The sequence below is a fragment of the Pteronotus mesoamericanus genome, unplaced genomic scaffold (genome assembly GCF_021234165.1).
Source record: "Pteronotus mesoamericanus isolate MK-2021 breed Mesoamerican mustached bat unplaced genomic scaffold, CSHL_Meso_final contig_105, whole genome shotgun sequence".
NCBI lineage: Eukaryota > Metazoa > Chordata > Mammalia > Chiroptera > Mormoopidae > Pteronotus > Pteronotus mesoamericanus.
The window spans coordinates 18576879-18604808 of record NW_026555006.1 but is presented as its reverse complement, the minus strand read 5'-3'; the positions used below and the strand labels follow the sequence as shown (position 1 = coordinate 18604808).

General features: G+C 35.9%; 1 protein-coding gene across 6 annotated transcripts in view; it reads right to left on the bottom strand.

Annotated features, from left to right (window-relative positions):
- Nucleotides 1-2979: 2979 nt before the first annotated feature.
- Nucleotides 2980-27930, bottom strand: part of SRSF11 (serine and arginine rich splicing factor 11) — a 46981-nt gene continuing 22030 nt past the window's right edge. For 2 of the 6 annotated variants that reach the window (XM_054574605.1, XM_054574614.1), the window contains exons 4-13: nucleotides 24083-24192; nucleotides 21413-21505; nucleotides 20620-20669; nucleotides 19261-19388; nucleotides 17873-17954; nucleotides 13784-13915; nucleotides 11940-12029; nucleotides 6161-6256; nucleotides 5475-5613; nucleotides 2980-5370 (exon numbers count right to left, since the gene is read on the bottom strand). In XM_054574605.1, coding sequence (XP_054430580.1) covers nucleotides 5173-5370; nucleotides 5475-5613; nucleotides 6161-6256; nucleotides 11940-12029; nucleotides 13784-13915; nucleotides 17873-17954; nucleotides 19261-19388; nucleotides 20620-20669; nucleotides 21413-21505; nucleotides 24083-24192 — 1118 coding nt within the window. In that variant the 3' untranslated portion in view covers nucleotides 2980-5172. Of the gene's footprint in view, nucleotides 5371-5474; nucleotides 5614-6160; nucleotides 6257-11939; nucleotides 12030-13783; nucleotides 13916-17872; nucleotides 17955-19260; nucleotides 19389-20619; nucleotides 20670-21412; nucleotides 21506-24082; nucleotides 24193-24484; nucleotides 27918-27930 lie in introns of those variants that run through there. The other 4 variants (XM_054574632.1, XM_054574639.1, XM_054574649.1 and 1 more) reach the window with 4 other exon arrangements.

The following is a 27930-nucleotide window of genomic DNA, read 5'->3' as shown; positions in this document are numbered from 1 at the left end:
AAGAAAGCTTAATCTTGGGGGACTACGAAATTGGTCACCTTAAAAGGCTATTGTGAAATGTTCAACATTTTTGCCGCCAGTGTGGTATCAAAAGAAGTTATGACTCTTGTTTTAAAGAAAATAATTCCCTAGAGGCAGTTTGCTTCCATCTGTACATGTTCATAGAAAATTGTCAGAATTCATAAAAAGGAAGCATAAAGTAGGTTCTGATTATTGTTAATCTAGGAACATATGGTCATCTGGAAATTAACACATTTCAGGGAAGCTAATAGCTGACAGGCTGAAAAACAATTTGGTTTCTTTCTGCTTAGAATTGGTATGGAGCCCCACTCATACAAAATAAAATGGGTTTTCATGTTATTCACGTACAGCTTATAATTCCCACCTTGGAAGAGGGTTGTTAATAATGATTATTTAGCGACCCCTTCTCCCTACAACAATGATCTTGTTTCAAGGACACAAAAAAGGGCTGCAGTATTTTTAGATTGAATTAAGGGGTGCTTCCTTTTGCTCATTTATGTTACTTTTATTTGCAATCAGCATGATTGAGAAAGTTGTAGTAGAAAACCAAATGAATTTGAGGTCCTGTCTTTAAAATTGAGAGAATTATTGCTTAATGTGGAACACAATATACCTCTGCTGTTAACTCCAGCAAAAGGTATTTTAACCATGGTTTCTCAAATTAGCAAAATGCATCCTTACCAAAGTTGCTCTACTTGGAAACTGACAGGGAAACTTGCCCCAGAGAAAAATGGACAGAGGTTTTACACCAAATGTAAAGACAGCAAAATTAAACTTGATAAAAGCCCATTTGTATACTGTGAGGTAACAAAAACTACTTTTGTAAAGCTTTTTATGTCAGAAATCTGTGGCAATAGTAAAATCTTAGATCACCATCTAAAAAAAAAAACCGTCTTAAAAATTAAATTGCATTTTTAGGTCACGTGACCCTTTTAACAGCACTACCGAGTAACGAACTTACAAAATTATAAGCTCCTTTTAGAATGGTACTTAGTCATAACGGCACGTATGGTACGGCTACAATTTCACTTTCGCCACAGCACCTGCAAATACCTAAGCAAAGTCCCCTAAGGGTTTTAAAGAAATATATTTGGCAGGCATTCCTGAACTTGATCATGTTTTGCAGGTGAAAATGACTTAAAACAACAAAAAAATAAAGCCCGCCATTTACTTACCTGTTCTTACCTTTCATGGCATTCTCAGTCACTAAAGTCGGCTGACAGTGACTGCCTTGGGTGCCTTCATGAAAATGGGTGGTGTACGAGTTTTGGAGAGCAGAAGCGAGGCAGAAATTTTGTAGCTTATGCACATTGCGGCTTATCTGCTGGCCCCTTTGGGAGAAGGCAGGAGCCAGGCCTGCAGTTGTTCAATACTGCACCTCCTCTTCCTTCAGCCTCTCAGACTCACAGGCTAGGTTGGTATGTATGTTTAGCTTCACGATGAAGGGTTCTGCCTTCTGCCATGCCACCCAGGTCAAAAGCAATGAGATTGGACCTGAGTTTCAGCCCATCCTTGTGGGTTCCAGCCTGTGCCTGCTGTTTCAACTTACCCCTCCAACTACCACCTTCCCTTCCCAACTGCGTGTTGGCTTCAATCTCCAGTATTGTGCAGACTATTAACAGCTTTGAGACTATTTAACCAGCTCTCATAATTAAGGCCAAATACCTGTTAAACCTTTTTCTTCTTCTTTTGATCAAATGCTGTTAGTGATGTTTTTAATCTACATGCTTGTCTTCCCAAACTTGATAAAGTGAATTTTAACATTCCATTTTTTTTGTGACTTTAGGCCTTTCATTTCTTATGCACAACTCATCATACTTTATTTAGCTATCTAGCTTCTAAGAAAAAGACATCCTAACTAATTTTAGTGTCACTGGTTCAGTGGCAGTGCACTGGGAAAATAACCTTCCTGAGTGACATTTTGAAAAGAATGTGAACACGTCACTTCCCCAATTATTTTTGTAAGCACATTTAAAAAACATTATTCTGTGAATTGTCTTAGATTGCTAGTAATAAGTATATATTTTTTAATTAAGTATATTTTTTGCTAAGAATTTCCGAGTTCACATACGATGAAAATGGCAAAATTAAAAATGAGTAAAAAAGACTCAAAAATCTACAACTCCAGAATTAGTCTCATTTAGAAACTACTACTACTAAAACCTTAGGAAACAGACATTCTGGATGTTCTGAGTAAGAAGTACCAATAGCTTTCCCGTTACATCCATAGTTAACCAAAGTAAACACAACTCTACGTACTTGATTAGCAAAGTATTAGAGATAGCAGAGGAATGAAATACACCAGCTAAATTTGAGACAAAACGAACAAACCTCAAATCCAGTTTAAAAGATGTCAGTCTTCAAGCAGCATTGACCCTAAGCACTAACCTCAAGCCCAATGAAGACAGTAGTAGTGTTTGCCAGAGGAAAAGTTGGCTTGTGAAGTCCCTGTGATACCTGCACCAGAACTTTTATTCAGTTAAGATGCAACTTCAAGTAAAATTAGTTTGAACTCTTCCAGTAAAAGCCCCATTTGTTCTTTTCCTAAGTACCTAATATTTACCTACCTCCCACATACATATCCTGTAATCATTATCTAGAAACTTATCCAAAATTCACCTTCACAAAAATGAAAAGGGCCACAGAGCCTTCTTAGTCTTATCTGCATAAAATTTATCTTAGTGCTTTTGCTAAAAACTATCTCAAACTAAGTTATTTTAGTTTTGAAGAGCTCCACAGCAGGTACCATTTATTGACCCAGGCCACACAGTCCTGCGCTTTAATTCCTAACTACCAATCACATTGCAAGATAGTTACCAATCCTATTTTACAATTAGGAAAATGAACGTAACAGCTCCCCCCAGCTGTGAAGGAAACTGAAACTCATGACTGGACTCTTGCATAGCCACTACATCTCATTCCCTCCTGAAGGACTTAAGCAAATAAATAGGACAAACGTTTTTTCTAACAAAACCACCTTTATTTTTTAATCATTTACTACTAAATACAGAACAAAACTCAGTGTGGAGGCAGTGTTCACTTGATCTCAACTGACTCTCTGTTAAAGACTTGTGCCCCTGTACAGCCCTACTATTGTACATAAAATGTTCACTGAAAAATAATCTAAGTATGGATTCCCTTCACTAGTCTCTTGAGTCAGTGGCACTATTTATAGCCAAAAATTTCTAAGTCCCTTTTGAAAAGTATATTTGTATTCACTGATTAAAAGAGAAGAAATAGACTGAGTAATATTAGGTTTAACCAGGTGAAACTGCCAACTATTACTTGTTTTGCTTTACAAAAATGGCAATGTCATATGGTTCAACCTTTACTTACTAAAAAAGATTTTTAAGTAAATGTCATTTGCAATCAACTGTTTTAAACAATGATTATTAAGACCATTACTAGAACTTCTTAACTATAGACAAAATTCCTTTTAATAAAATCTTTAAAAAGTTACTACAAACTGTAAAAACAATGTTTTTAATATGGCATTTCAATTTTAAAAGTTAAAAAAATTATCAAACTTGGATAAAAACTATACTTCCAAGTTTCATTTTCCCCTTAATCCCAGCCACTCTAGCACTACTTCATTACATAAATGAATAAATATACTATTTAGTATTGTACAGTAGATACATACCATTGACAGTTGCTAAACTATTCCAGCAAAGGCAAATATTTCACTGGATATATAAATTTACTAGATATAGGTGAGACCATTTGTTTATCCTAAAGTTCTTTAACTCAACCCAATCCCTACACCCAAAATTCGAGAAATGTACGCTAAGAAACAGACTATTTTAAGATAGAGATTAAAACAACTGTGACAATTTTGATGGCAACTAATCACTACAATGATGGCTTTTATATGTAAAAATGTGGATTAAAGGGGGAAGAACTTGACTTGTAAAATGAAATGAGGTAAATGTCATACATTCAACAGCTTGTAAATAAATACAAATACAGTTTTACAGGAAAATGAACATAAGTTTAAGGGTTTTATTATCAAAGTCTTGTAAAACAATTTCAGAAACTGTACATCAACATGGCACAGACTGTATAGCCTACTCTTGTTTTTACTGCACAAAAGTGAAGCTTGAAAACTCCTGTAACTAAGAAAACAGTTGCCATACTACTTTGCATTTAACATGGAATCACTGTGGGCATAAGATTACTACTGCAGTAACACTAACACAAATTTATTGGTTTTATACAACGTGAGCGCAAATAAAAAGTACATTATCAAGTACATTTTAAAAGCACATGAAGGTCAATTTAAAATGCACTACCCCCTTCTTCCAACACTTATTTTAAAACTAATAAAAGTGGAAAATTGAAAATCAGGACAAGAGATAATTTTCCTTTACAGATGGACTCCGGATAGCTTTCACTGATGCAGGTGTGGAATAAATTATTTCAGGAAAAAAAATTCCCAAACACCTTATGAAAAAGTATACAACTCTAGTTCAAAATATGCTATTTACTCACTGCCAAAGACAGTTTCATTTGAAATCTTGTTTCTGTAATTAAAGCCTAAGCAGCCATCAAAAAAGGTTAGTGCATATATAACCTTTCAAAGTTAAACAAAAGCCACAAAAATTCAGCCACAAGGCTTAAAGGATTATCTATTTCAAATGCTTATTTCCAGATGTAACTATAAGGATGTTAATTTGTCATGTCAACAAACAAGACCATAAGTAGATCCATCATGTTGGATTTTAATGACATTTAGGATATTCCTGCCACAATTAACATGCAATCAGTGCATTCCCTACAGGGCTCTATTACGGCAATGAATCAAATTCTAGAAATACTATAAGTGAACTTACTTAAAGGAGATCATACAACTAAAACAATCCATGCCTGCTGTAGATGCATGCAGCTTTTCACTTCTGTTATGAAGCGGCACCAGAATAGTAAAACTGCTTGTTTACTCAATCAGATTTCACCATTTCAAGAATTGGTTACCCATGTATAATTTTCTAAAAGCTTTTGGATGTAAATAATATCAATATCAGGAGCTTTATAACCATTTATAGCTCAGAGCTGTATACATCTAAGGTGTGAGATGAACAAATACAGCATTAAGAAATCACACAGGAATGACACTGATGCATGTGTACAGCTGGATTCCCAAAGAGGCAACATTCAGTCACTCATATCCATGTCTTCTTCATGATGATCATCCCCATTCACTTTGGATTCTCTCAGTGCGTCACCAGTTCCCTTTTCCACAGAACATTCTTTTGTTTTAGGGGAACCTGGTTCTGTTGGTTTCTTCTCCTCTTTTTTCTCTTTCTCGCTGTCATACCCCTGTTCCTCTTCATCGTAATCCCGTGTAACCTGCTTTGCCAAGGAGAATAATAAAAGTAAATGTCTTCACAGAAAAATCACTTCTTAAAGTACTAGTTCCACCCAAAATACCAAAATAAATTAGTCTGTAGACATACTTTTACATCTTTATCACTCTCTGATTTTCTTTCCCGATCCTTTTCCTTATCTTTACTCTTTTTCTTCTTGCTTGTTGATCGTTCTCGTTCGTCTCTGCCTCTTTCTTTGTCTTTATCTTTCTTCTTCTCCTTTTTATGCCTAGGATAACAGTAAAATGTTCTCAAAAAAAGAAAAAGATGCTTTAAAGGATAAATTTGAAATTTCATCTGTAAGCATAGCATTAGGTTAAACTTGTTTAGAAGCTGAGCTTGACCAAGATCACACGGTGTAAAGAAGATAGAGCCCTGGCAGGGTAGCTCTTTTGGTTAGAGCACCGTCCCATTACACCAAGGCTGTGGGTTTGATCCCCGGTTAGGGCACATATGAGAATTAACCAATAAATCACAATTAAGTGGAACAACAAAAACAAAAATCAATGTTTCTTCCTCCCCATTCCTCTCTCTAAAATCAATCGATTAAAAATTAAGAGGATAGCAAAGATCCATTTGCAAAATACTGGACCCAACCCACGAACGGCAAGAAGACTAATTTGGTAACAGGTCTAAAATGGCTGATCCTCATCAGTGTTTATTATAACACAGTCTCAAGTCATAAAAGGAAAATAAAAGCACATTCATAACCACTTTTCTCAAAGAAAGTTTCTGAAAAACAGAACGAATAGACCTAAATCATTAACATTTCTTACCTCCGAGGGGAGGGTGAGCGAGACAATTTTCTTTTCGGAGACCTAGGCTTCTTAGGAGATCTTGTGCCACTCCTGCTTCGTCGTCGTCGTCTCTCTCTGCAAGCACAAATGTACAAGCTAGACTTTAAAATACAGACACAACACAGACACAGGTCTATGACAGCTTCATTAGGCTCTCCGACAACAGGATTCTGATAGCAAAAGACCCTTTTTCAAATACTGTTTTGAGCTGAAGAATCAAATTAATAATAAACCGTAATTCTTTACCACACTATGTGCCTTTCCTTTAATGCCCTCAATACCCCTAATTTCCAGCAGTCCTTCTTAAAGACATTACATTGTCAACATCAAAATTACAATTAAAGTACAGAACCATCACTCAGAAATGTCAGATAAACTATGGAATTCAAGAAACCACATTCATCCACACTGGCAGGAGAGGTGGAGACACAGAACAGGCTGGCCCCACATCCATATGTAGCCGATGAAAATTCAGGAGGGATATCTTAGGAGTCTCAGCCCCATACCAGGCCTCCCAGCCCAGGGTACCAGTACCAGGCAGATAGGTCACCAAAATTTCTGGCTGCAAAAACCAGTGGGGATTGAGTTGGTGGAGGAAACTTTGGGAGTCCCAAGCAGTTCCCCTTAAAGAGCCCACACACACAGACGTATTCAGACTCAGCACCTCTGAGTGGCAACAGAGGGTTAGCAGCTTGAAAGGCACCAGTGGCATACAGGGAAGAAATGAAGTGTCTGGCATCAAGGCAGGACCTGGAGGACAGTTATCTCCCAGAAAGAAAGGCGAGCAGAGGCCGTAGTCCCTTTTCTGAGCCCTCCTCCCATAGAATCATAGAGCCATAGAGCCACAGAACCAACAAGCTAACACTGTGTGCCCTTCCCTGGAGATCCTGAGTCGTCCTCCCACCCACCTTACAGGTGCACCCACACTGTTAACCCTGACTTTTCTATAAGAATGGCTGGTCTTGGCTCATGCTTCACAACTTCCTATATATTTTCAAACAAGTAACAGCCAAACAAGTGAGCTCTGAGTCCCCATACCTCTTGCTAATGGCACTGGGTTGGGGCTAGCAGCCGCTGGCCTAGATTCACAGCTTGGCTTTGCCCTTGAATCTCGAAGCCCAGCAGAAGTAGCAGCCATCTCAGCCTGCTTTATAGCTCCAACAGGGCGGCCCCAGGGAGAACACAGGTGGGGGCTGATCTTGGCCTACACCACCTGGGAAACCTCCACAGAGGGTGGAAGTTAGTGGTTAGTGGCCACAGCCAGGCCTTGCAGCTGACTGGCCTGGGTAATAAATACCTTCCACTGACCTGCCAACAGCAATCAAGGCTCAACCACAAGAAGAGGGTGTACTTAGCCATCACAAAGGGCTCACCTCAAGTACCCCACTTGGGTGATTGGGGAGGCTGTGCCACTGGACCCTACAGGACACCTACTACATTAGGCCATGATACCAAGACAGGGAGTCATAGCAGCTCTACCTGATACATAGAAACAAACACAGTGAGGTGCCAAAACAAAGACACAAAGAAACATGGCTCAAATGAAAGAACTGATCAAAAATCCAGAAAAGGAATTTGAAATGTAGATAAGCAATCTATCAGATGCAGAGTTAAAAAAACCAAAAAACAAAAAACCCCACTGTTTATAAGGATGCTCAAGGAACTTAGTGAGTACCTGACAATATAAAAAAAGATCGAGTCAGAAACAGAGGATATACTAATTTAAGTAACAATTTACAGGGAAACAACAATAGAGTGGATGAAGCCAAGAACCAAATTGACAATTTTGAACATAAGGAACCAAAACAATCAATTACAACATGAAAAAAGCAGCCAGAAACAAAAAACCCAAAAACCAATCAACCAAACAAAAAAACTCCAAGGATAGGTAAGCAGCCCCTGGGACAACTTCAAGTATTCCAAGGTTCACACCACAGGGGTGCCAGAAAGAGAAGAGAAAAAAGCAAGAAATTGGAAATTTCTATTAATAATGAAAGAAAACTTTCCTAATTCAGTGAAGGAGATAAGACATGCAAGTTTAGGAAGCACAGAGTCCCAAACACGATGGATGCTAAGAGGCCTACTCCGAGACACATCATAATTAAAATGCCAAAGGTTAAGGATAAAGAGAGACTCTTAAAGGCAGCAAGAGAAAAGGAATCAATTACCTACAGTGGAGTTCCCATAAGACTGTCACCTGATTTCTCAATGAAACTTTGCAGGCCAGAAGGGATTGCCAAGAAATATTCAAAGACATGAAAAGCAGGAATTGCTCTACCCAGCAACAGATATCACTTAGAATCAAACGACAGATAAAGAGCTTCCCAGGCAAGAAAAAAACTAAAGAACATCATCACCAAACCAATATTGTATGAAATGTTAAAGGGACTTAAGAAAAAGATCAAAACAAGGAATGATAAAATGTTAATAAATACCTATTATCAACAATTGAATCTAAAAAACCAACTAAGCAAACAAGAACAGAGACAGAATCAAGAATACAGAGAGCATTTTGATGGTTGCCAGACGGAAGAGGAGTGTGGGGGAACGGGTGAAGAGGTGAGGGGATTAAGAAGTACAAATAGGTGGTTACAGAATAGCCACAGGGATGTAAAGTACAGTATAGGAAATGCGGTAGCCCAAGAACTTATAAGCAAGACCCATGGATGTGAACAAGTGTGGGGATTGCCAGAGAAGTGGGGGTTGTTGGCTGAAGGGGGGGGTGCCAAAGGGGAAAAATTGGGACAACTGTAAGAGCATAATCAATGAAATAAAATAAAAAAAGACATTAAATCATCATGACATCAGAAATGTTAAACTTGAGGGAAGACTGATTAACCAAAGTTCTACCTGAAGAGATAAAACCTGTGTAAAGTCTATTACCTAAGAAATTAGTTTTTGACTCACACGCCAGTGTCCAGGAGAGATACAGGATCATAGCTTGTAAGGCAGGTGCTAATAAAAGCCAAATAAACAAACAAAAAACCCCTACCCCTTTTAAATCATTAAGTAAGGTTCAGAGAACAAGAGTTAATGGTAAAACAGAGAGATCAAAATAATTCCCTATACTCCACCAAACTATGTCTCCCCAGCCCTGCTCTGAGCAAATGTACAGCCATTTTCCTTCTCTTTAAAGTGTGTCATTAAAAAAAAGAAAATCTGCCTCTGTTAACTATTTTCCAATGTTATTAGGACTTGCAAGATGGCCATTATACAGTTTAGGTACAAACAAAATGAAAACAAAACCCCGTACTTTCATCAGTCTAGTAGCCCCCCCCGTTTAAATCTTTACAGCTCTGTGTGACACCCCCTCTCCCCTACACTCCAGCTCCTGTAAATACTACACCCAACTTTTCATTCATCAAATACTTATTAAGTTTGTCAGGGCTGTATACCTCATATTCTTTGATACTGTTTTGTGTAACGGACACTCCAAATTCTTTAGATGGAAGAGAGATTTCATATGTGCCCCCTGATAGACTAGCACAACTGCAAACACATAGCTGATATTCAATAAAATCTCACAGAATATGCCATACTTTTAGGTGATCCAATAATTAATACAGGGCAAGGTGCTTATGAGTAACTACATTAAACAAAGCAATAGGAGAGAAAAAGCATTCAGTTTTTAAGTTAAGAAACATACATGGTGCACAGCAAGCACATTCCATCCTCTATGCCCTTTGCAAACTATCCCCCAAGGCTTAGCTTGGAATTTTCTTGAGCACTCACACCAGGTTTCTTTCTTTTTTTAAAAAAATAGCTGGTCCTCCATATCAGATTTTGGTGTCCACAGGGGTCCTGGAACCAACCCCCCTACCTCATCTATCTGGGGGACTAGCGTATTTACCTTTTATCAAAATATTCCTCCTCACAAAAAGAAAGCCCATAACCCTCTTGGCTTTCATACCCCAACCGTTTAATCTACTTTCTGTCTTTATAAACTTACCTATTCTGGACATTTCATATAAATGGAATCATACAGTTTATAGTTCTTTGTGACTAACTTCTCTCATCTGGCCAGTTTTCAAGGGTCATCCATATTTTAACAGGCATTGGAACTTTCTTTTTTATTGCTGGATATTTCATTGTATAGATATACCACTTTGTTTATCCATGTTAGTTAACGAACACTTGCACTGACTTTTTGGTGATTATGAATAATGCTTCCATGAAAATTTAATGTACAAGGTTTCATGTGAAATGTTTTTGTTTCTCTTGGGTATATCCCTAGAAGTGAAACTGCTGTGTCAAGAAACTGTGTTTAATTTTTTAGGAATTGCCAAACTATTTTCCAAAGTAGTTGCATCATTTTACTCACACCAGCAACATACAGAGTCTCAGATTCTCCAGATCCTCACCAACACAAGTTATCATCTGCCTTTTTTTATTATAACCATCCTAGTGGGTGTTAAGCAGTTTTGACTTGCATTTCCCTGATGACTAATGTGTATCTTTTCATGTTTATTGGACACCTGCATATGTTCTTGGAGAACTGTCATTTTTAAAAAAATGATTTTATTTATTTTTAGAGAGAGGGGAAGGGAAGGAGAAAGAGAGGGACAAAAACATTGATGTGTGGTTGCCTCTTGCATGCCCCCTACTGGGGACCTCGCCTGCAACCCAAGCATGTGGCCTGACTGGGAACGGAAACAGTGATCCTTTGGTTCACTGGCCAGCACTCAATCCACTGAGCCTCACCAGTCAGGGTGGAACTGGGTTGTCTTTCTATGATTGGGCTGTTAAGTAACAATACTTCATATATTCTAGATAAGGGTCCCTTTTCAGATATATAATTTGCTATATTCTAGCAATGAGGTTTGTCTTTACTTTCTTGATAGTAACACAAGAGGTTTTAATTTTGATGACTTCCAAAATTTTTTATCTTTTGTTGCTTATACCTTTGATGTCATATCTAGAAAACCACTGCTAAATTCAAGATCATTAAAATTTACTTCAATGTTTTCTTCTAAGAGATTTAGTTTCAGACTTTACATTTAGGTCATTCATCATTCTGAAGTAAGTTTTGTATATAGAGTGAGTCTTAGCATTTAATAAACAAGGTAAGAAAACAAACACTGCAGCAAAATATATAAACCAGATTGGAAGACAATGGAATTAAGTATGGCCAGCCCTCACTAATTTCATATAAATTCCAATGTTAAGTGTGAAAAATATATTCCTGTGGAGTAAAGTTTGCAACACTGAATTTTCTTACTATTGCAGGTTCAAGATAGAATTACAAGTCTAAGAATGATAGAAATTATAACTGCTTCCCATTCTTTTATTAATGAATCACTATAACTGGAGGGAAAATTCTTGAATATTAATTAAGATGTGGACATTTTAAATATGACTTACCATAGTAAAATAAATTTAAAGAGTAATTCAAATCAGGAAGTGAAATGCATACAGCAAACATAAAAACTGACCCCTGTTGAATTCCATGTTATTTCAAATACACTCCACCATAAATATTAGTAACAAGATGAATGTTAGGTTATTCATCACAAATTGTCACTAAAAATTGACAGCACTAAATTACGTACAGGGATGGGCAAAAGTAGGTTTACAGTTGTTCACACAGAAAATAATACAATAATTAGTAAATAATAATACAAGAATAAACTGTGTTTTGCTCGCTTACAGCTATAAACCTTTTGCCCACCCCTGCATGTACTGGAAAACATTTAATGTTCACAGTCTATGGATATCCTTGCAAAGTTTGAAAAAATGCCAAGAATTCATAATGCCTTACCTGCTTGCACTTCTGGACCTTCTGGCTGTGCTATAACTTTTTGGTGGTGTTTTGGAACGTTTCTTTTCTTTGTCTTCTTTCTTTTTGTCTCTAATCAATGAAACCGATTTAAGAATGCATTAGAAATTTCAGCTAATATAAATTTACACAGTGCTACAAATAAAAAAAATAGATCTAATTCCATTCTTAATGTATGGATGTTATTCTGATACTATATACAAATATAATTTAAGGGGCATTATTTGAGGTAAAAATCTTTTTTGAAAAATCTAATTTCCCTGGAATTCTACATACAACTGCTTTCCAATAGAACAAAGTAGACTGATGAGAAAATGATAAAGTGTACTGAGCAGTTGTCTGGCATAAACACCCATAGTTTTAATAATTTTCTCTAGGCTCCTCAATAGTCCTTTCTCTCTCCAGTGATTTCTGTTTCCCAGCCCACCAGGACTCTATGTCCCCTATGTTGGGTGTAAACTCCTAAGTGTGAACAATACATCTTTCTGTTTACCTGTCTCCTTACATTTTTTTGACCCCATTTCCTGGTCTTCCTACAACAGTATAATTGCTATTTTAAGAATTCATGCTAAGCCTAACAACGTTCTCTACCTGAAACCATGCCCCACTCAGTGGGTCCAATCAAATCTATCTCAAGTTAATACTCACGAGTCCCTTCTCAACAGAGCCTCTTCCAACATCTCAAGAGGCCCTTCCTATGTATATTCATCTCTTTACTAGTATAAAGTTAGTTAAGGAAAGCAATGGTCAATTCCTTTTTATATGATACATGCATTATTAAGGAAGTTTGTGTTTCATTGACTGAATTAAGAGATGACCCACTCTGTAAAACATGACCAAAAGTCCTGTTTCATAATGAACATGCAGCAAGGGTATCCCAGAACTTAAGGTCCCTGCTGAGCCATGTTTACCAAGAATAAATTTTCTTGGCCCCTGCTGTCCTTTTAATTACGTAATTAAATACATAAATTGGTGAAGTAGTATAAAGAACTGCTTCTAGAAAAATAAGGCAAAAATTTTAGAAAGAGAAAAAGGACAGCTGTGAAACTATGTGTGACAACTATGCATAGAAAACTAAACTCTAGGCATTTTTCCAGCAACAGAGTTCTCTGGCCATTTTAAAGCAGCTCAAAGGAAAAGACTGATTTGGTATTTGTTACTCAAGACTAGGCATACTAATTTAAAAGGCTTTGGCTTAAATGAAAAAGACTGGTTACTGAATGCATGTTAAAGTCAAAATAAAAAGTTAGGGTAGGGATATTTATTTTTTAATAAATCCTCACTTTAACTCTCTACTAGTCCCAAATCATGGGATAAAAGGCTAAGTATGATTCAGTCTCTGGCATATAACAAATCTTAATAAATAGTTTTAAGTGCTAATGAGGACATGCAGAAAGATGAATTAAAGCATGGCCATCTGCCATAAACTCTTTTGGCATACCACGAGGAATGGCTGGTAGCACTAAATCAATCCTTATTGGTGGCTGAGTGGAAAGCAGGAAACGAAGGAAAGTAGTAGGACAGCTAAGAATTTCTACTACAAATAAATCTTATCTAGGTCTTTGGCTATAAGCAGAAATCTCAAGTTTACAAAGGAAACAAGAATACAAACGTGACTTATTCTGATAACATAAATTTAATGTAATAATTCAAATAGGGATGCAGAATGCATCCTGTTAGCCTCATCAAACTTTAAGAAGTTTCTCTCCCAGTCTAGCCCCATCTCCCATTACCATCTCTTTTCTCATTAAGTAGCATAGTATTTGGGGTCTTGGAAACTCTAAAATTCATCTTCTCACCCAGTATAACAGTCTACTATACTATACCTGGTTTTTGATGTACTCCTTGACCTTCTACCTCTCTCTCTGGAATGAGATCTTCTTCGTCTTGGACTTTTGGATCGTCGCCTACTTCTTGACTTTGAATGTGATCTCCTTCTTGATCTGCTTCTTGATCGCCTAATAAAGGAAAGCCAATACACATACATAAATGTAAAAAGGCTAGTTCTGTTTGTGACTATTTCATATAGCATCAGGTAAGACTCATCAGATATATGGGGCTAACCATCAATAAGTCAGGATAATTTCCTGCCAGTTTCTGCCATTCTTTAGTCCATATGAAAAACACTTTTGCTACCCTAGCAATATGTAATACCTTTTGTTCAACCCGTCAAACTAATCCTATGCCCAATGAAACTATAACATTGAACTTAAAAAAAAAAAAATACTGCTAAAGGAGAAAAAACAATACACCCTCCACATTATATAGCATTTCGGCATATTATTTATTTGATTCCTCACTATTGCAGGTTAAATCTATCAATAGATTATCAAATCTATTTATTACACATATGCTTACTACATACTTTACAAATACTAACTTGTTTTATACTCATAATAAGCCTATATAAGGTAGGTACTATTATTATTCCCATTTTAACGCTAAATGGAAACCACTTAGCATGGCCTCCTACAATTTTTAACTCTTTTTCTCTGAAACATATCCCACTTCTTTAATTTACAGCTTAAGAGCAATGCAAGCCTTACACAGATTTATATAATTCAGTACAAACTGCCTCTTACTCTAATTTCTGTCTCCATATGATCATTTTTTCCTGTTATATAACAGGAATGTTTCTCTGTGTACCCTCTTTCCTCCACTTTTATCCCCAACCCTATACTTTCTCTTCCAAATACTTATCTCTTCTCAAAGTACAATTAACCCTTTGAAGCTGTCAATGATCCTCTTTCCTATATTTTATTCTCTATTTTAAGATTAAAAAACAAATTGCAATCCTTTGCTTAGACTTTAACTTCTAGTGACCATTCAACCTCTTTCTATGGAAATTTTCAAATATAGTCTAAACTTTCTGCCTTTACTTTTTCAAGGTGCAAGGGCATGGATTTTTATAAATGGAAAAGGTCTTATTTATAAGGCAAGCCAGCTAACAACTGAGCACATTCATTATTTAACCTCTTTGAGCCTATTACTATTTGATAGAGAAAAATAATAGCACTTACATTCACAAAATATTTGTAATTTAAATGGAATTGTAAAGTCTATCACTCTGGCCTTAGTATAGACAGGGTTCTCCAAGTGTTAAAACTAAGCTATGAGAGCCCTGGCTGGGTGACTCAGTTTTTGGAACATTGCCCTGTTCAGCAAAAGGTTGCAGGTTTGATCTCTGGTCAGGATGGATACAAGAAGCAACTGAATGTCTGTCTCTCTTTCCAAAACCAATATATATCCTTGGGTAAGGATTAAAAAAAAAAAAACAACCCCCCGCCCCCCCGCAAAACAATAAAACAAAACAGAACAAAAAAACAAGAGACAGCACTAGCAAAAACAAAAAACACACACAACAAAAAAAAACAGAATACTAAGTTATGAGAGCAATGACCTGGAGGATTAGAATTCTAAGTAGTATCAATACTTCACATATGTTGGTATTTTGAACAAAAAGAAAAGATTTCCTCGGGTGGATGTGAGAAAAGTATCAGGTAAAGCTATGAAAATGCATTAGGCAGAAAGGAACATCATGAGCAAAACCTTGAAAGCATAAAGAAAAGGTTATATGTTCAGGCAAGTAGTAGTACTGTGGTTAACTGTTCTGAGGTGGTAAAAGACAAGTGTGAAAAGAAAAACTGGACTGAATAATAAAAAACCCTGAATGCCATTCCAATGTTTTATTTAACACCTCATGAGAGCAATAGGGAACTTCTCAAGGTTTAAAAGAGTTGTGACATGATCTCATTTTGGGTTTTTGAAAGGCGTCTTTAAGAATAAGATAGACTGGGGGAAGGTAGGTAACATGAAATAAAATAGATATGCCAGATAAGCCAACCATGCTAATATTTTGCTATGGAATGAATGTTTGTGTCCTTCCTAAAATTCTTATGCAATACCTAACCCCGAAAGTGGTATTTTAAGGTGGGATCTTTGGGAAGTGACTAGGTAAAGAGGGCAAAGCCTTCATGAATAGAAGTAATGTCCTTTTTTGAAAGAGATCTTAAGAGACCCCTTGCTCATTTCCACTTGAGGACAGACCAAAAAGATGGCCCCCTATAAATAAGTAGATCCTCACTAGACAGCAATTTTGCCAACACCTTGATCTTGGACTTTCTCAGCCTCCAGAACTGTGACAATCTCTGATGTTTATAAGCCATCCAGTCTACAGAATGTCTACAATAACAGCCAAGTAGATGAAGATACTGGCCAAGAAATGACTTCACAATGTCATGGGGCCCATGAAGTCAAAATTATTTTCAAAGTAACAGACATTGTTTGCCTTTTCTTCGCAGTACTGACTTCTGTGCTAATGGTACAAAAGCAATGGTGGTGTAAAAGTACTGGCATCTGCTTATAACAAACTAAGGTTGTGGCAACTGAACTACCTGAGTAGATACTATATTCTTCACTACTGTTTGTAATATTCACTGGAGGTAAAAGAAAAAACAAAAAACACCCCCCCCCCACATCATTTTCACAAGGGATATCTTTGATAAAACAGTAAAAAATATTATTTTATTAAATCTAGCCCTTTGAGTCCTACTAAAGCAGTTTTATTATTTATTATTGAGTAGTTGATATTAAATCTAGTTCCTTGACCAGTATCCTATACAATTAAAGTGGGAAGTTTGGATAGATCACTTCTGATGCTTACTACACTTCAACGGCTGTATCGAAAGAGGCACTTGTGGGTCAAGTTTTGAACTTAAACTGTCTTGTCCATGAAACATAACCTTTACTTGAAAGAACTGGTAAACTATGGCTGCTCAGACTTGAGTATTTGGCAGCCATTTTCTTGAAAAATGAATGAAGACTACCATTTCAAGAGAAAAATTCAATTTGTTGTCAAAGATAAATATCTGAGCTTTCAAAGAGAAAATTTTAGAAAACTTGAACCCACCACTGTGAACTGACAGCATTTTCTGATGAGACTGGTGGTGGTAGCACTAAATGTCATTTTTGTTGTTAGAGCAAAATATGACATCATTTGAAATCTTGTGTAAAGCAGTAAGTTGATTCTCTGTTCATGTGAAGCCAGACTTTCTCTATATAATAACCAAAATATATTGCAGTATGTTGAATGTAAAATCCCGTGTCTATATTGTAAACATCAAAGAAATTTGCAAAGTAAAACAAAGCCACTCTTCTAATTTTCCTTAAAAGTTGAGTTTCAAAGCTATGTGACTATGAATGGGTTTACTTCTCATTATTTTTAAATGGTAGTTTTAAATTTTAATATGGCCTACATAAACAGCCATAACCAATGTAAACACTACTTGGGGTCCTCAATTTTCTAGTAAGTATAAAGGTCCTAATACCAGCAAGTTTGAGAGCCACTGGTCTAGAGAACCTTATAAATTTATACAGGATGTCATGTGGAAAAGAGAACAAATTTATTTAGTCTTACTCTAGGCAGGATAAAAACATTATACTATCAGTATATTCAATAATATAAAAACAATCTCAAAAGAACGGCAACTTGTGTGATTTGCAAATAAATATTCATTCATGTACTAGAGGGGCAATGTGCAGGTTGCATGATGGCCTTCCAACTTAAATTTTACAAGAGTCCAGCAAAACAGCCAAAACTAGAATTCAAGTCAAAAGTTTCAAGTGCAGTTCTTCCCACAGTACTAACTCACGCTAGTGTTTAAGTCCCAGTGCCTTCCTCCTACCCCTGAATATTTTGGGGTTTAAAGTATCAAACATCTATTTTAGCCCATACCCTTTTTCCATTTTATATATGTGTGAACACTTACACACTTTGCTAACAGCACTTGTTACTAACAAACACTTTCAACCAGGAGCTGCTAGAAGAACTGAGGCAGCAAAGTTAAGATGGATGTGACATGTAGAAATAATCTTTGTCTAAGGCACAACTGAATACCAAAAGCAATCCATCTAACCTGTGCCTGGAAGATGAGGGAGTCCTCCTCCTCCTAGAGCGTGATCTCGATCTTGAGTGCCTTCGTTTTTCTTCTTTTTTATCTGGATTTAAAAGAAAAGGATCCCAGATTTTAAAATCACCAAATATATTAATCCCACTCAGGAATTTATCTAAGAATTTCTTTCTTACTTTTCAGTGTTACGTATCCTTAAATGTTACAAATGATCATTTCACAATCAAAATGTTGAAATTTACTGAAGTGATAAAAATTATCCAGGATTTTGGAAGATCCAAATTAGACTCCTGATTTTCAGCTACCCAAATCGAAGATTTCATTTTCTAGACTCTGGAGGCAACCAAATGTTGTCTATAAAATAACCTATGAAAAAGGTTCTCTTTCTCATCCTTTATTCTTGAGGTTTAGAAACAAGGAGGCCCTTTTCCACTGCTAGGTGTACTTTCCAATATAACTACATTTCACTAAGATTAAAATTTTAATTTTCCACATTTATGTTTTAGTAACAACTCCTCAACCAGCACTTAACTGTAAAATATTTAATGATAAATACACATTTTAAATTCATGGTTTAGCAAAATGTTCTTTTTTTCTTCACTACTTATCTCTGTGCTCCTTTGTTAAATAAATAAATTCATGTGTATTTATATCAAAGTGGTTGATAAACAGGCTCAATATTTGTGGTTGAAATTCAGGAAGTCATTCATTCCCTGTTCCCACTATACTTCTGTGAAAGAAGTGGGTATTAGTAAGCTTGCTCTCTTAATCTCTCCTCTTCCTCACCAATTTTCAACTGTGTAAGTGTAGGAGATAAATCTAGAAATTTCTATAACTTAAGACGTAACAAGAGAAATAAAACCACTGCATTTATAGATAATCATCGAAATGAGAATTAGTTCCTTTCTCACTTTCAGATCATTTCATTGACAGAATCCAAGTTAGTGTTAATGTTATTAATAATTAACAGAAAGTCTTGGAGGAAAAATTCTTTTAAAAAAAACCCCAAAATCCTTTTAGACATTCCAGTTTTCAATGAGACCAGTTACAGCGTGGTATGGTATCCTTGCTTTGGGGTCAGAGGTCCAGTTGTGCATATTAAATTAAAGCTCCTACTATTTGATGTGTGTCTTAGAGCTAATTAGTATTTTGTTATTTAAATGAGATAATACACATGAAGTACTTGTTATTAATTTATCCAGTATTTGATTGGTTACCTTCCGTACAGGCCATGACTGGGGACTGGGTGCTCTGACCAGGAATTGAACCCACCACCTTTTTGGTGCACAGGAAAACATCCCAACCAACTGAGCCATCTGGCTTAGGTGCAATAATTATTTTTGCCAACAATTATATAGTGTATGATTCTACACAAGTGCATGAACGCATTTCACCTGGTTCTATGGCTGCAGAAATAAGGGACTGTGCTTCTCGTACTCTCTTCATGGCTTCCTCTATTTCTTTACTAGAGGTATCTGATTTCAGACTTGGTGAAACAAGACCAGCGGCTACATGATTCAACCTGAAACAGAACCAAAAATTGAGACCAGAAATATTTTAAAATGCACAACAGCATTTCGAATAAATGTATGTGTTTCATGTAACATTTCAGTAAGATATTCCTTGGGAAAAAAAGATTCCATTATTTGGTAAAACTATACACAGTATAGTACCCTTTTGAATATTTAATGGCTCCTGCATTTTAAAGACAGGGTATCTGAAATAGGCAGAGGCCAAAGGCACACCAAACTTATTCATGGAATTCCTTATCAAAAGAAAAGGTTGAAGATGCACCTTTAAGGGTTTATAGTGTACCTTTGAGAAAAAAATTAAGACACCAAATTTAAGATAGAAATTTGTGGACAAAGTGGGAAGTGTAAATAAAAATGGGTACACAGGGAATTTCAACTTCACTGGTATTTTATTTTATAAACTGGGTGATAGGTACGTAATTAGATTTTATCTAATAATTTTTAAGAAAAAAGTCCATTAATTACTGTAGTAAAATGATTCTCTCCTCCTTTCTCCCATACTTTCCCACTTACTGATAGTGACTTCGCCAAGGAGAAAAAGTATTCAGTTCAAATTTAAAATATCAAGAAATTACCAATTAAAATAACTATGACTGTGCTATATGTATACCAAGTAGGAAATATAACAGTTATAGCACGGAGAAAATTTTTCAAAGCATCTAAAGATGATGGCCAGTATTATGTGACATATACCACTCCTTGGCTCTAGGCTGTTCCCCTCACTTCTATCTCCTAATTCCTAATCATCCCCTAGGAATTAGCTTCTCTGATCTCCAAACTAAGTTCTTCTCCTTGTAATGTTTTCATAACATCTCTGTACTTCCTCTAGATGGATCCGCATGCTTTATTATCTTTAAATAATGTCTCCCTTCCTGACTGGAGGATAAGTGCTATAAAAGCACAAGCTTATAGCAGGTATTCAATATATATAATAATATTTTAAATGAATCAACTAAAGATGATGTTTAGCTATTTTCCTATTATTTTGGTATAAGTCATTTACAATTATTTTGAAAGACTCAAATTCTAATAAACAAAACCCTTTATAGATAGACTTACCATCTATAGAAACAAGGACTTTTCTCCTTGTTTCTAGAGAAATGAATTATGTATTGCATGCCTTGAGATAACCACCTTTATAGCTATCGAAAAAATAACTGTTCTCCAGACACTCACTCACTATATCAACATCATCAATGGACACAAAGAAAAAATCCTTACTTGGGATCAACAGTACTCATAAGCTTCAGCAACTGATCTGCTGCAAGAGACTGCAAAAAAAAAAAAATTTAACAGTGAGAATACACTAAGCAATAATGATTGCTATTTTCTTTTTTTCAGGATGCCGAATGTCCTCAATTTAGCAGACCTATAAAAAGTAACATTTGAGGCAAATCAATGACAACAGAAATACAATGCCAACCAAATGTCATATTAACTTTTCTAGTAGCCACATTAAAAAGAAAAAGGCGACTTCACTGGCTACAGTACTGGTGCTTGAGCAAGTCAAATATGAAGATTATAAGAATGAACAATCTCGATTTTATAGAACAATTACCTCCTGCTTATTTTAAGACTTTCCCAGGGAAAGTAATGACACTTGAAAGAAACATGAAAAAAGCAAAACAAAACAAACCCCCCCCCCAAACTCAAAGTGCTTAGCCAATACAATAAACCAAAAATTTTTACAAAGGATTCCCTAAAAAAGTCTGCCAATTACAATGATAAAACACAATTTCCAAATGAGTAAATGACAGGAAAACAAAGACTTCATAACATATTGATAATGTGTTCAATTCCTTGAAACTATACGCTATATAAATATGAGAAATTCTTCAATGGATAAAGGGCTAATAATGCAATGACCCATTAAATCTCTTAACAAGAACATATAAGAGAAAAATTAGTACTACCCCATAGTAATGTTATATCCTGCTTTTGAGATGCTCAGTAGCAGTTAATAAAATTTTTAATTATAAAAATGAGCTCAAAGTTGAAGTGTATTAAATTATACCTGAGAATTCAAGTTTGCTCCAGGAAGCCCAAGTGCAGCAAGGGCAGGATCAAGAGTAGGAGCTCCCAAGGCAGCCAATGGAACAGCGCCAATCTGTTAAATTACAAATTTTATTTATTTAAAATTTCATATCTGTTCTTTGTACTGTGTGTGGACGGGGGCTGTCAACTTATTCTTCCTTCTAAAGGGTAAATAATTAAGTTTATAGGCTATGTGACTGCTGTTACAACTACCTGACTATAAACCTCTGTAGGTTGAAAACAGGCACACACAGTGCTCAAAAACCCCCAGAATTTATTTATAAAAGATTGTGGATCTATTCTTACATGTTTAAACTTTGGTCACCTTCAAAGTACTTTCTACCTGATGCAGTACACCTATGGAGGAGATGTTTTTCCATGGCTCAAAACAGTTTTTGTATGTGTCGATTTTGATGCCTTTTAGTGCTTCTGCTGTTTTTTGTTTCACCTCTAGCACACTGGCAAAACGCTTCCCTTTGAGAACGTTTTCCCATCCGGGTAAACAACAAAAACAAAAGTCACCTAGGGCCAGATCAGTTGAATAGAAAGTGGGTGGGACCAGGGGTAGATGGACCAGCTTTTGGTCAAAACCTGCTCAACACTCTGCACAGTGAGAGATGTGCCTGTAAATCACCCACCATGAAATGGGCAAATGCAGTGAGTCTTACAAGTAATTCACTGAAGCTACACACAGACTCTCACAACAATGCCAACTGGTACACTGATACAGATGGGGTCCTAGAACACTCACCTAGTGGAGTAAGCCTATACTACAAGGATCCCACCCTCCAAAAGATAATTCTTTTTCATTGGGTCCCCTGTCATACATAAATAAATGGGGATATTTGCGTTCTTATAAACAAAATGGGGGTCTGGCCAAAAGCTGTAGTTTGCCTTTCTCTGCCCTCATTCTCCACCTGTCATTACAGCATCTCTCTGTACAATCAGACTTTAGAAAAAATTTATAAAAACTTTCAATATATTCTTATGTCAATTTTAACTGGAGAACTGAAATGACACTGTGGAAAGGGTTCCTATGTCTCCTTTTGACTATTATTGCAGCGTCATGTCGGATACCAGTGGCCTTCACCTCTGCCTAAGTTTCAGAGCCATCTTCTTGTGCAGCTTCCTAGAAAGTTCTGTGGTACCCTAGAAAACTTCCCTAGTATCCACCCCTTCAAAGTAGGTCTGAATCTTATTGGGGGATGGGGTGGGTAGGTGGAGGCCCCCTCATCTAAATGTGTTTTTTTCCTTGTATTCTTTCTTCCTCAGCCCTAGAAGTAATGGTTGCTTCCTACATCTGCAATTCATGATTCCTTAGAGTTCCCCTAGTTAAGTTCCTATTACTAGTTACTAATTTCTTATATTAAACTTTCCTTCTTCAAATTACTGTGTGGTTCGGTCTCCTGTCTGATGTAATTCTGATTAATCAGTAATTTAAGACACAGCCCTGGCTGTGTGACTCAGTGGATTGAGGGCTGGCCTTCAAACCAAAAGGTCACTGATTGGATTCCCATTGAGGGGACAAGCCTGGGTGGTGGGTCCAGGTCTCTGGCTGGGGGCGTGCAAGAGGCAACCCATCTGTTTCTCTTGCAAATCCATGTTTGTCTTTCTCTCCCTTTCTCCCTTCCGTCCCCTCTCTCTAAAAATAAAGAAAATCTTTGAAAAAATAATAATTTAAGACACAAACCATGCAAAATCTTATAGCCCTGAGGACAGTTTGACCTTCTCTATAAATACTGTACTAAAAGTTCTCCTAGTTTCAATTTTTAATAAATGTAAGGTTCCAAACATCTATTTATTTACTGAGTATAGTTAAAACACTGTATTAATATTATATAAGCTATCTCAGTTATTAAATAATTTTATACATCAAAGGTATCTACAAATTTCCCAGATCTGCATTTTGTAAGTCACAGCCAAAGTCATACTCAAAAAGCTGGGAATGATCTCAGTCTCTTTCTATACCATGCACGGAACAGTTAACTACTTAAGCAAAATGATTTAATGAAAGGAATGTTGCTATAAAGTTCTAGTTGAGTCTCCATCATTTGCTTTATCTATGAAACAATGACCAGTTATAATCTTTCTGAGTGGTTATAATACATGGTATTTGAAGAAACTTTTGGCTCTAAAATAAGCTTTTTAAAAAGCATTATCAGGGTTAGAAACATTACCCAGTACAATTTTCTCCAACTTGAATATTTCATCTTCCCCATTTCAAATAGATCTCTCTCTCCATGAATTCATTTTTATTTCAAGCCACCTACTTAATTAAAACTCCAAAAGGCACTGGCAAAAAAAATTCACCTTTATTTCCTTTCCTGGTCCAAGCATTTTTAACAGCATGTTCAATGGAAGTCTTACGCTCCATGAGACTGTTTTTTTTTTAAATGTTACTGGGTTATTTTGCGAGTCAGTGGCAAAACTGATATAACAGGTATTTGTGATTTTCAGAATGTTCTTAAAAGGAAAACTTCTAAGAGATCCTATTTAGCATTTATGATTGCAATATGGCCTTTTATAATACTATTCACACATGACACCATTCTGTGAACTAAAATCACAACACTTTAAAAACTCATGTATTCAGCTTCATCCACAATTCTGTGCTCCTTTCTACCCTTTAAGATATCAACAGAACTAGTACCTGGGTAAGTGGGTTAGGAGTAGGCAGGAGTCCACCACCAGGCAGAAGACCTGCCACTGCGTTAGCTGGTGCCAACAGAGACAAAGCCTTAGTCTCATCAGGAATAACTCCTGCAGAGAAACATCCTTGCATTAGAACACACCCTTTTGTAAGACAGAAAACACACAAAAACACCCAGAAAATGTCTCCCTGATACACCACCTGAGTTTGTTGAAAGTACTTATGTTCGCTAAAACATAAAGCTTGATTTCTATGATTTATCATTAATTTTATGTCAGAATGAAACTTCAATGTGTGAAAATTTGTTTCCTTTTTTCTCTACAAATGGTTAAGTTTCTAGAGTAAAAAAAAAATAGCACAATACACACTACTTTTTTGTTAACACTGCCAAGATTTCATCACCTGTACTCGATTTTTAAGTCATGAACCAAACGTAAGCAAGCACAGTCGGTTCTCCAGGGGTGTGCTCTCAACTTTCAAAAGCTGTTTTATGAACAACGACTCGTGTCGGCTGCTTCACTATAAAGCACACAGAAAAATCAAGATACACAAGACAAAAAAAGTTTGATTTAGGGGTTAATAATATGGTACAGTTACTATGATTTTCTTTTACACCTACCATACAAATTTTGTAAAAATTAAGAGAAGAAAGTATGTAAAGGAAATATTCTGTTGGAATCAAGTGTAGGGCTTTTGCTGACTCATGAAAATGAATGTTTCTGAAGGTCTCTGAATACACACTGGATGTGTGTGTGGTAGTGAAAGGGAGGGAGGGAGGGAGAGAGAGAGAATAGGTAAAACAACATGGCACATTCCTTACCTGTACAGTAAAATGCTTTATGTTCCAACATGTGCCATGCTAACCATACCAAAAAAATGCTGCTATATAGTGTGAGTTCAAAAGCTAACTTAGCCAAACTCCTAAAGCCAAAAACAACATGTATGTCTGTTTTTAAAGCCTAATCTGTGTATTCAGATAAAATCTAAGGGTCCTAATACAAATATTCATGTAGACAATTTAAATTCTATCCAACAGCAAAAGCCCTATACAGATGGATTAATCTGTTAATGTGCCCAAGCCCCCAAAATGAGAGTTCAATAATACAATTAAACTACATATTTGCAAATACCAGTAGTATTTCTGTAATACATATTAAGAAACTGCATCTCATCATAAAACATACAATATGTACAGGGCACTTAAGAGAAACTGGATAAGCTGCAGAAGAAAACTGTTGGGTGGTATTTTCAGCAGGGCCTGGTATATAGTTCAGGCTGAACCAGGGAAAAGAACTGTAAAACACAACAACAAAAAAGAAAAACCACTGTTAAATAAAGGTAATGGTTCCTTCCACCTATACTGAGAAGTGCCGATAATATAAACAAATGTATACTACACAGCACTGTTATCTTGCTTGTGTCAGAGCTGTCATCAATTTAGATACCAAGAGTTATGGAGGGAGGGGGAGGGAGAAGATCATTTAGATATAGGGCATTAATGCATCAATATTAACAAACCTACAAAGATTATGGGATAATCTTGCATGCAAAATTATGTCTCAAGAGGACAATATTAAGTATCAACATCTTACTCAAATTAGTGCATATGCAACATTCTGGCAAACTAAAATCCTCTTGAATTTATTGTGAGACACCTGATAGAAGATCTGCATCCATTACAAAAAAAAAAGTCATGCATCTGATCCTCTGATTAAAAAAAGACTATTTAAAAATAAAACTACAATTTAAAAATAGCAATGAGGCCCCTCACCAGTTAATTTTCATGCGTCAAGAGTATTTTTTTTACTGCTGCTTTGATAGAACCATGAAATACTGCATGAATGTGTAGAAATGAAAGAAAAAGAAACAGACAAAAGAAACAAACATTAACCAAGGAACCTAAATAACCCCCAAATCCATTACTATTAAGAGTTCCTTCCAAATCCAGCTATCTCAGTTTTACCAATTAAGACTATTTATTCCTTACCGTAGGCTTTGTGTCTATTGTTCTAAAACATGACGGAGAACCAACACCAAAGTGTAAGAGCTAAAACTAGGGTGAATGGTGACAAAGGGATTAAGTACATCAGTTATTTAGTGGAGATAACATTAATACAGCATACCATACCATTAATACACCAAAAATAAATTCCAGAACTAAATATTTTGGTAATTCTACATACACTCCTAAATATTTCACTTTCAAAACAGATCCAGAAATATTACTACGGTCTAAAAATATTTATGAATGCCAATTATATGATATACTGTATTATGTTCAGGGCTTGGGTACTATGATATAATACTTTGCCAATAAGAATTCTTTACATTTAAAGGCTAATGTTTAGCACATTACTCACATGATTTGACCCTTGTTCCAATAACTATCTGTATTTTACTTATTCTAAATTTGAATTCTGTAAAGTCTCTTGGTGATAAGTCTTACCCTACAACAGGCACACTGATATAAAAGGAACTGCTTAATCAAAACACACTAAATCAAATGTTTATCAGCATATATATTTTAAAACCTTAAAACTGGGTTCATACACTTTAATATCATAGAGACAGATGTACTATTATACAGCATGCCTTCAACCCACCTATGAACGCAACTTAATTTCTTCAGAAAACCACAAAGGCAATTTTTCTAAGTTTTAAGGATTAGACATTTCACAACTTGTACAAAGTATGGTGTAAATGTTCACACTGGTACTCAAAGATCCGAGATAGCATCTAAAATTAACAATATCAAGATTCTGCTTCCACTGACCAGTACATTAAGGAAAGGGAAAGCATAAAACCCTCGTCAGCATTAACTTAATGCTGTAAATTAACTTAAAGTCCAGTAATTATTAACTTAATTAAAATCCAGAAATTTTCTATTTCAGTTATTTGTCAAAATGTATAGTTACCGAAAAGAAAATAAAGTAGCAGTACACTGGGAACAAAGTATTATAAAATATGGCTTAGAAAATTTTACAAAGTGGAATTAAAATAGTGCTGTCTTGTCACAGTGGCTTTTTTAGATCCAAAAACCCTGCTCATTATTTCTGTCAAATTACTTTAACAGCCTAAAATGTAAAAAGAGAGAAAATGTAGTTAACAAATGGTTACACCAGGAAAACACTTGGGGGACTTGAGTGCTTGCTGGCCTTTAGTTAATGTCTAGAATCCCCTGTAGCTGCAGAGGACCCACTGTTTTTCAGTCATCTGGAAGAGTTTTGCATTTGCCTTCTCCACTACAAAAATCACACACACAAATAACAGAGAGAAGAATTTATTATTTAGAGATATTCTAGAAAATATAGCAAGAATGAACAAGAAAATCTGGCAATAAAAACAAAACACCCAGTGCCCATCTGGCACCTAAGCTATAGGAAATCTTGAACTTTCATACAAACCAAAATCATTGCAACCCTTGGTATACTGGAATTCAATGTGGGATATGGCACTAAGGAAATAAAACCTAATCATTTATTCAAAACAGAAATAACATTATGCATTAATGTGAAGGTTCCTGTGTCCATTCACCTTCAGGACTTCTTCATAAAACTCAACATTAAATTAACTAAATAGATGTATCTTAAGGAATTACTATTAGGGTTACAGCTTTAAAGAACTTAAAAAATGTTTTAAAGCAATGGTACGGTTAAATATCTTATAAAAACAGATCTGATTTCTAATTTGTAGAATTAAAAAAAATTTTGCATGTTAAAATATGGACCACAGTATAACAAGGGTTTCAAAATGTTAATTGCTTATATTTTTAACATGCTACTAACACTCACTCTAAAACTATACTGAGGTAGATGGTCATCATAGGATGCCCACATAGGTAGTTAAAC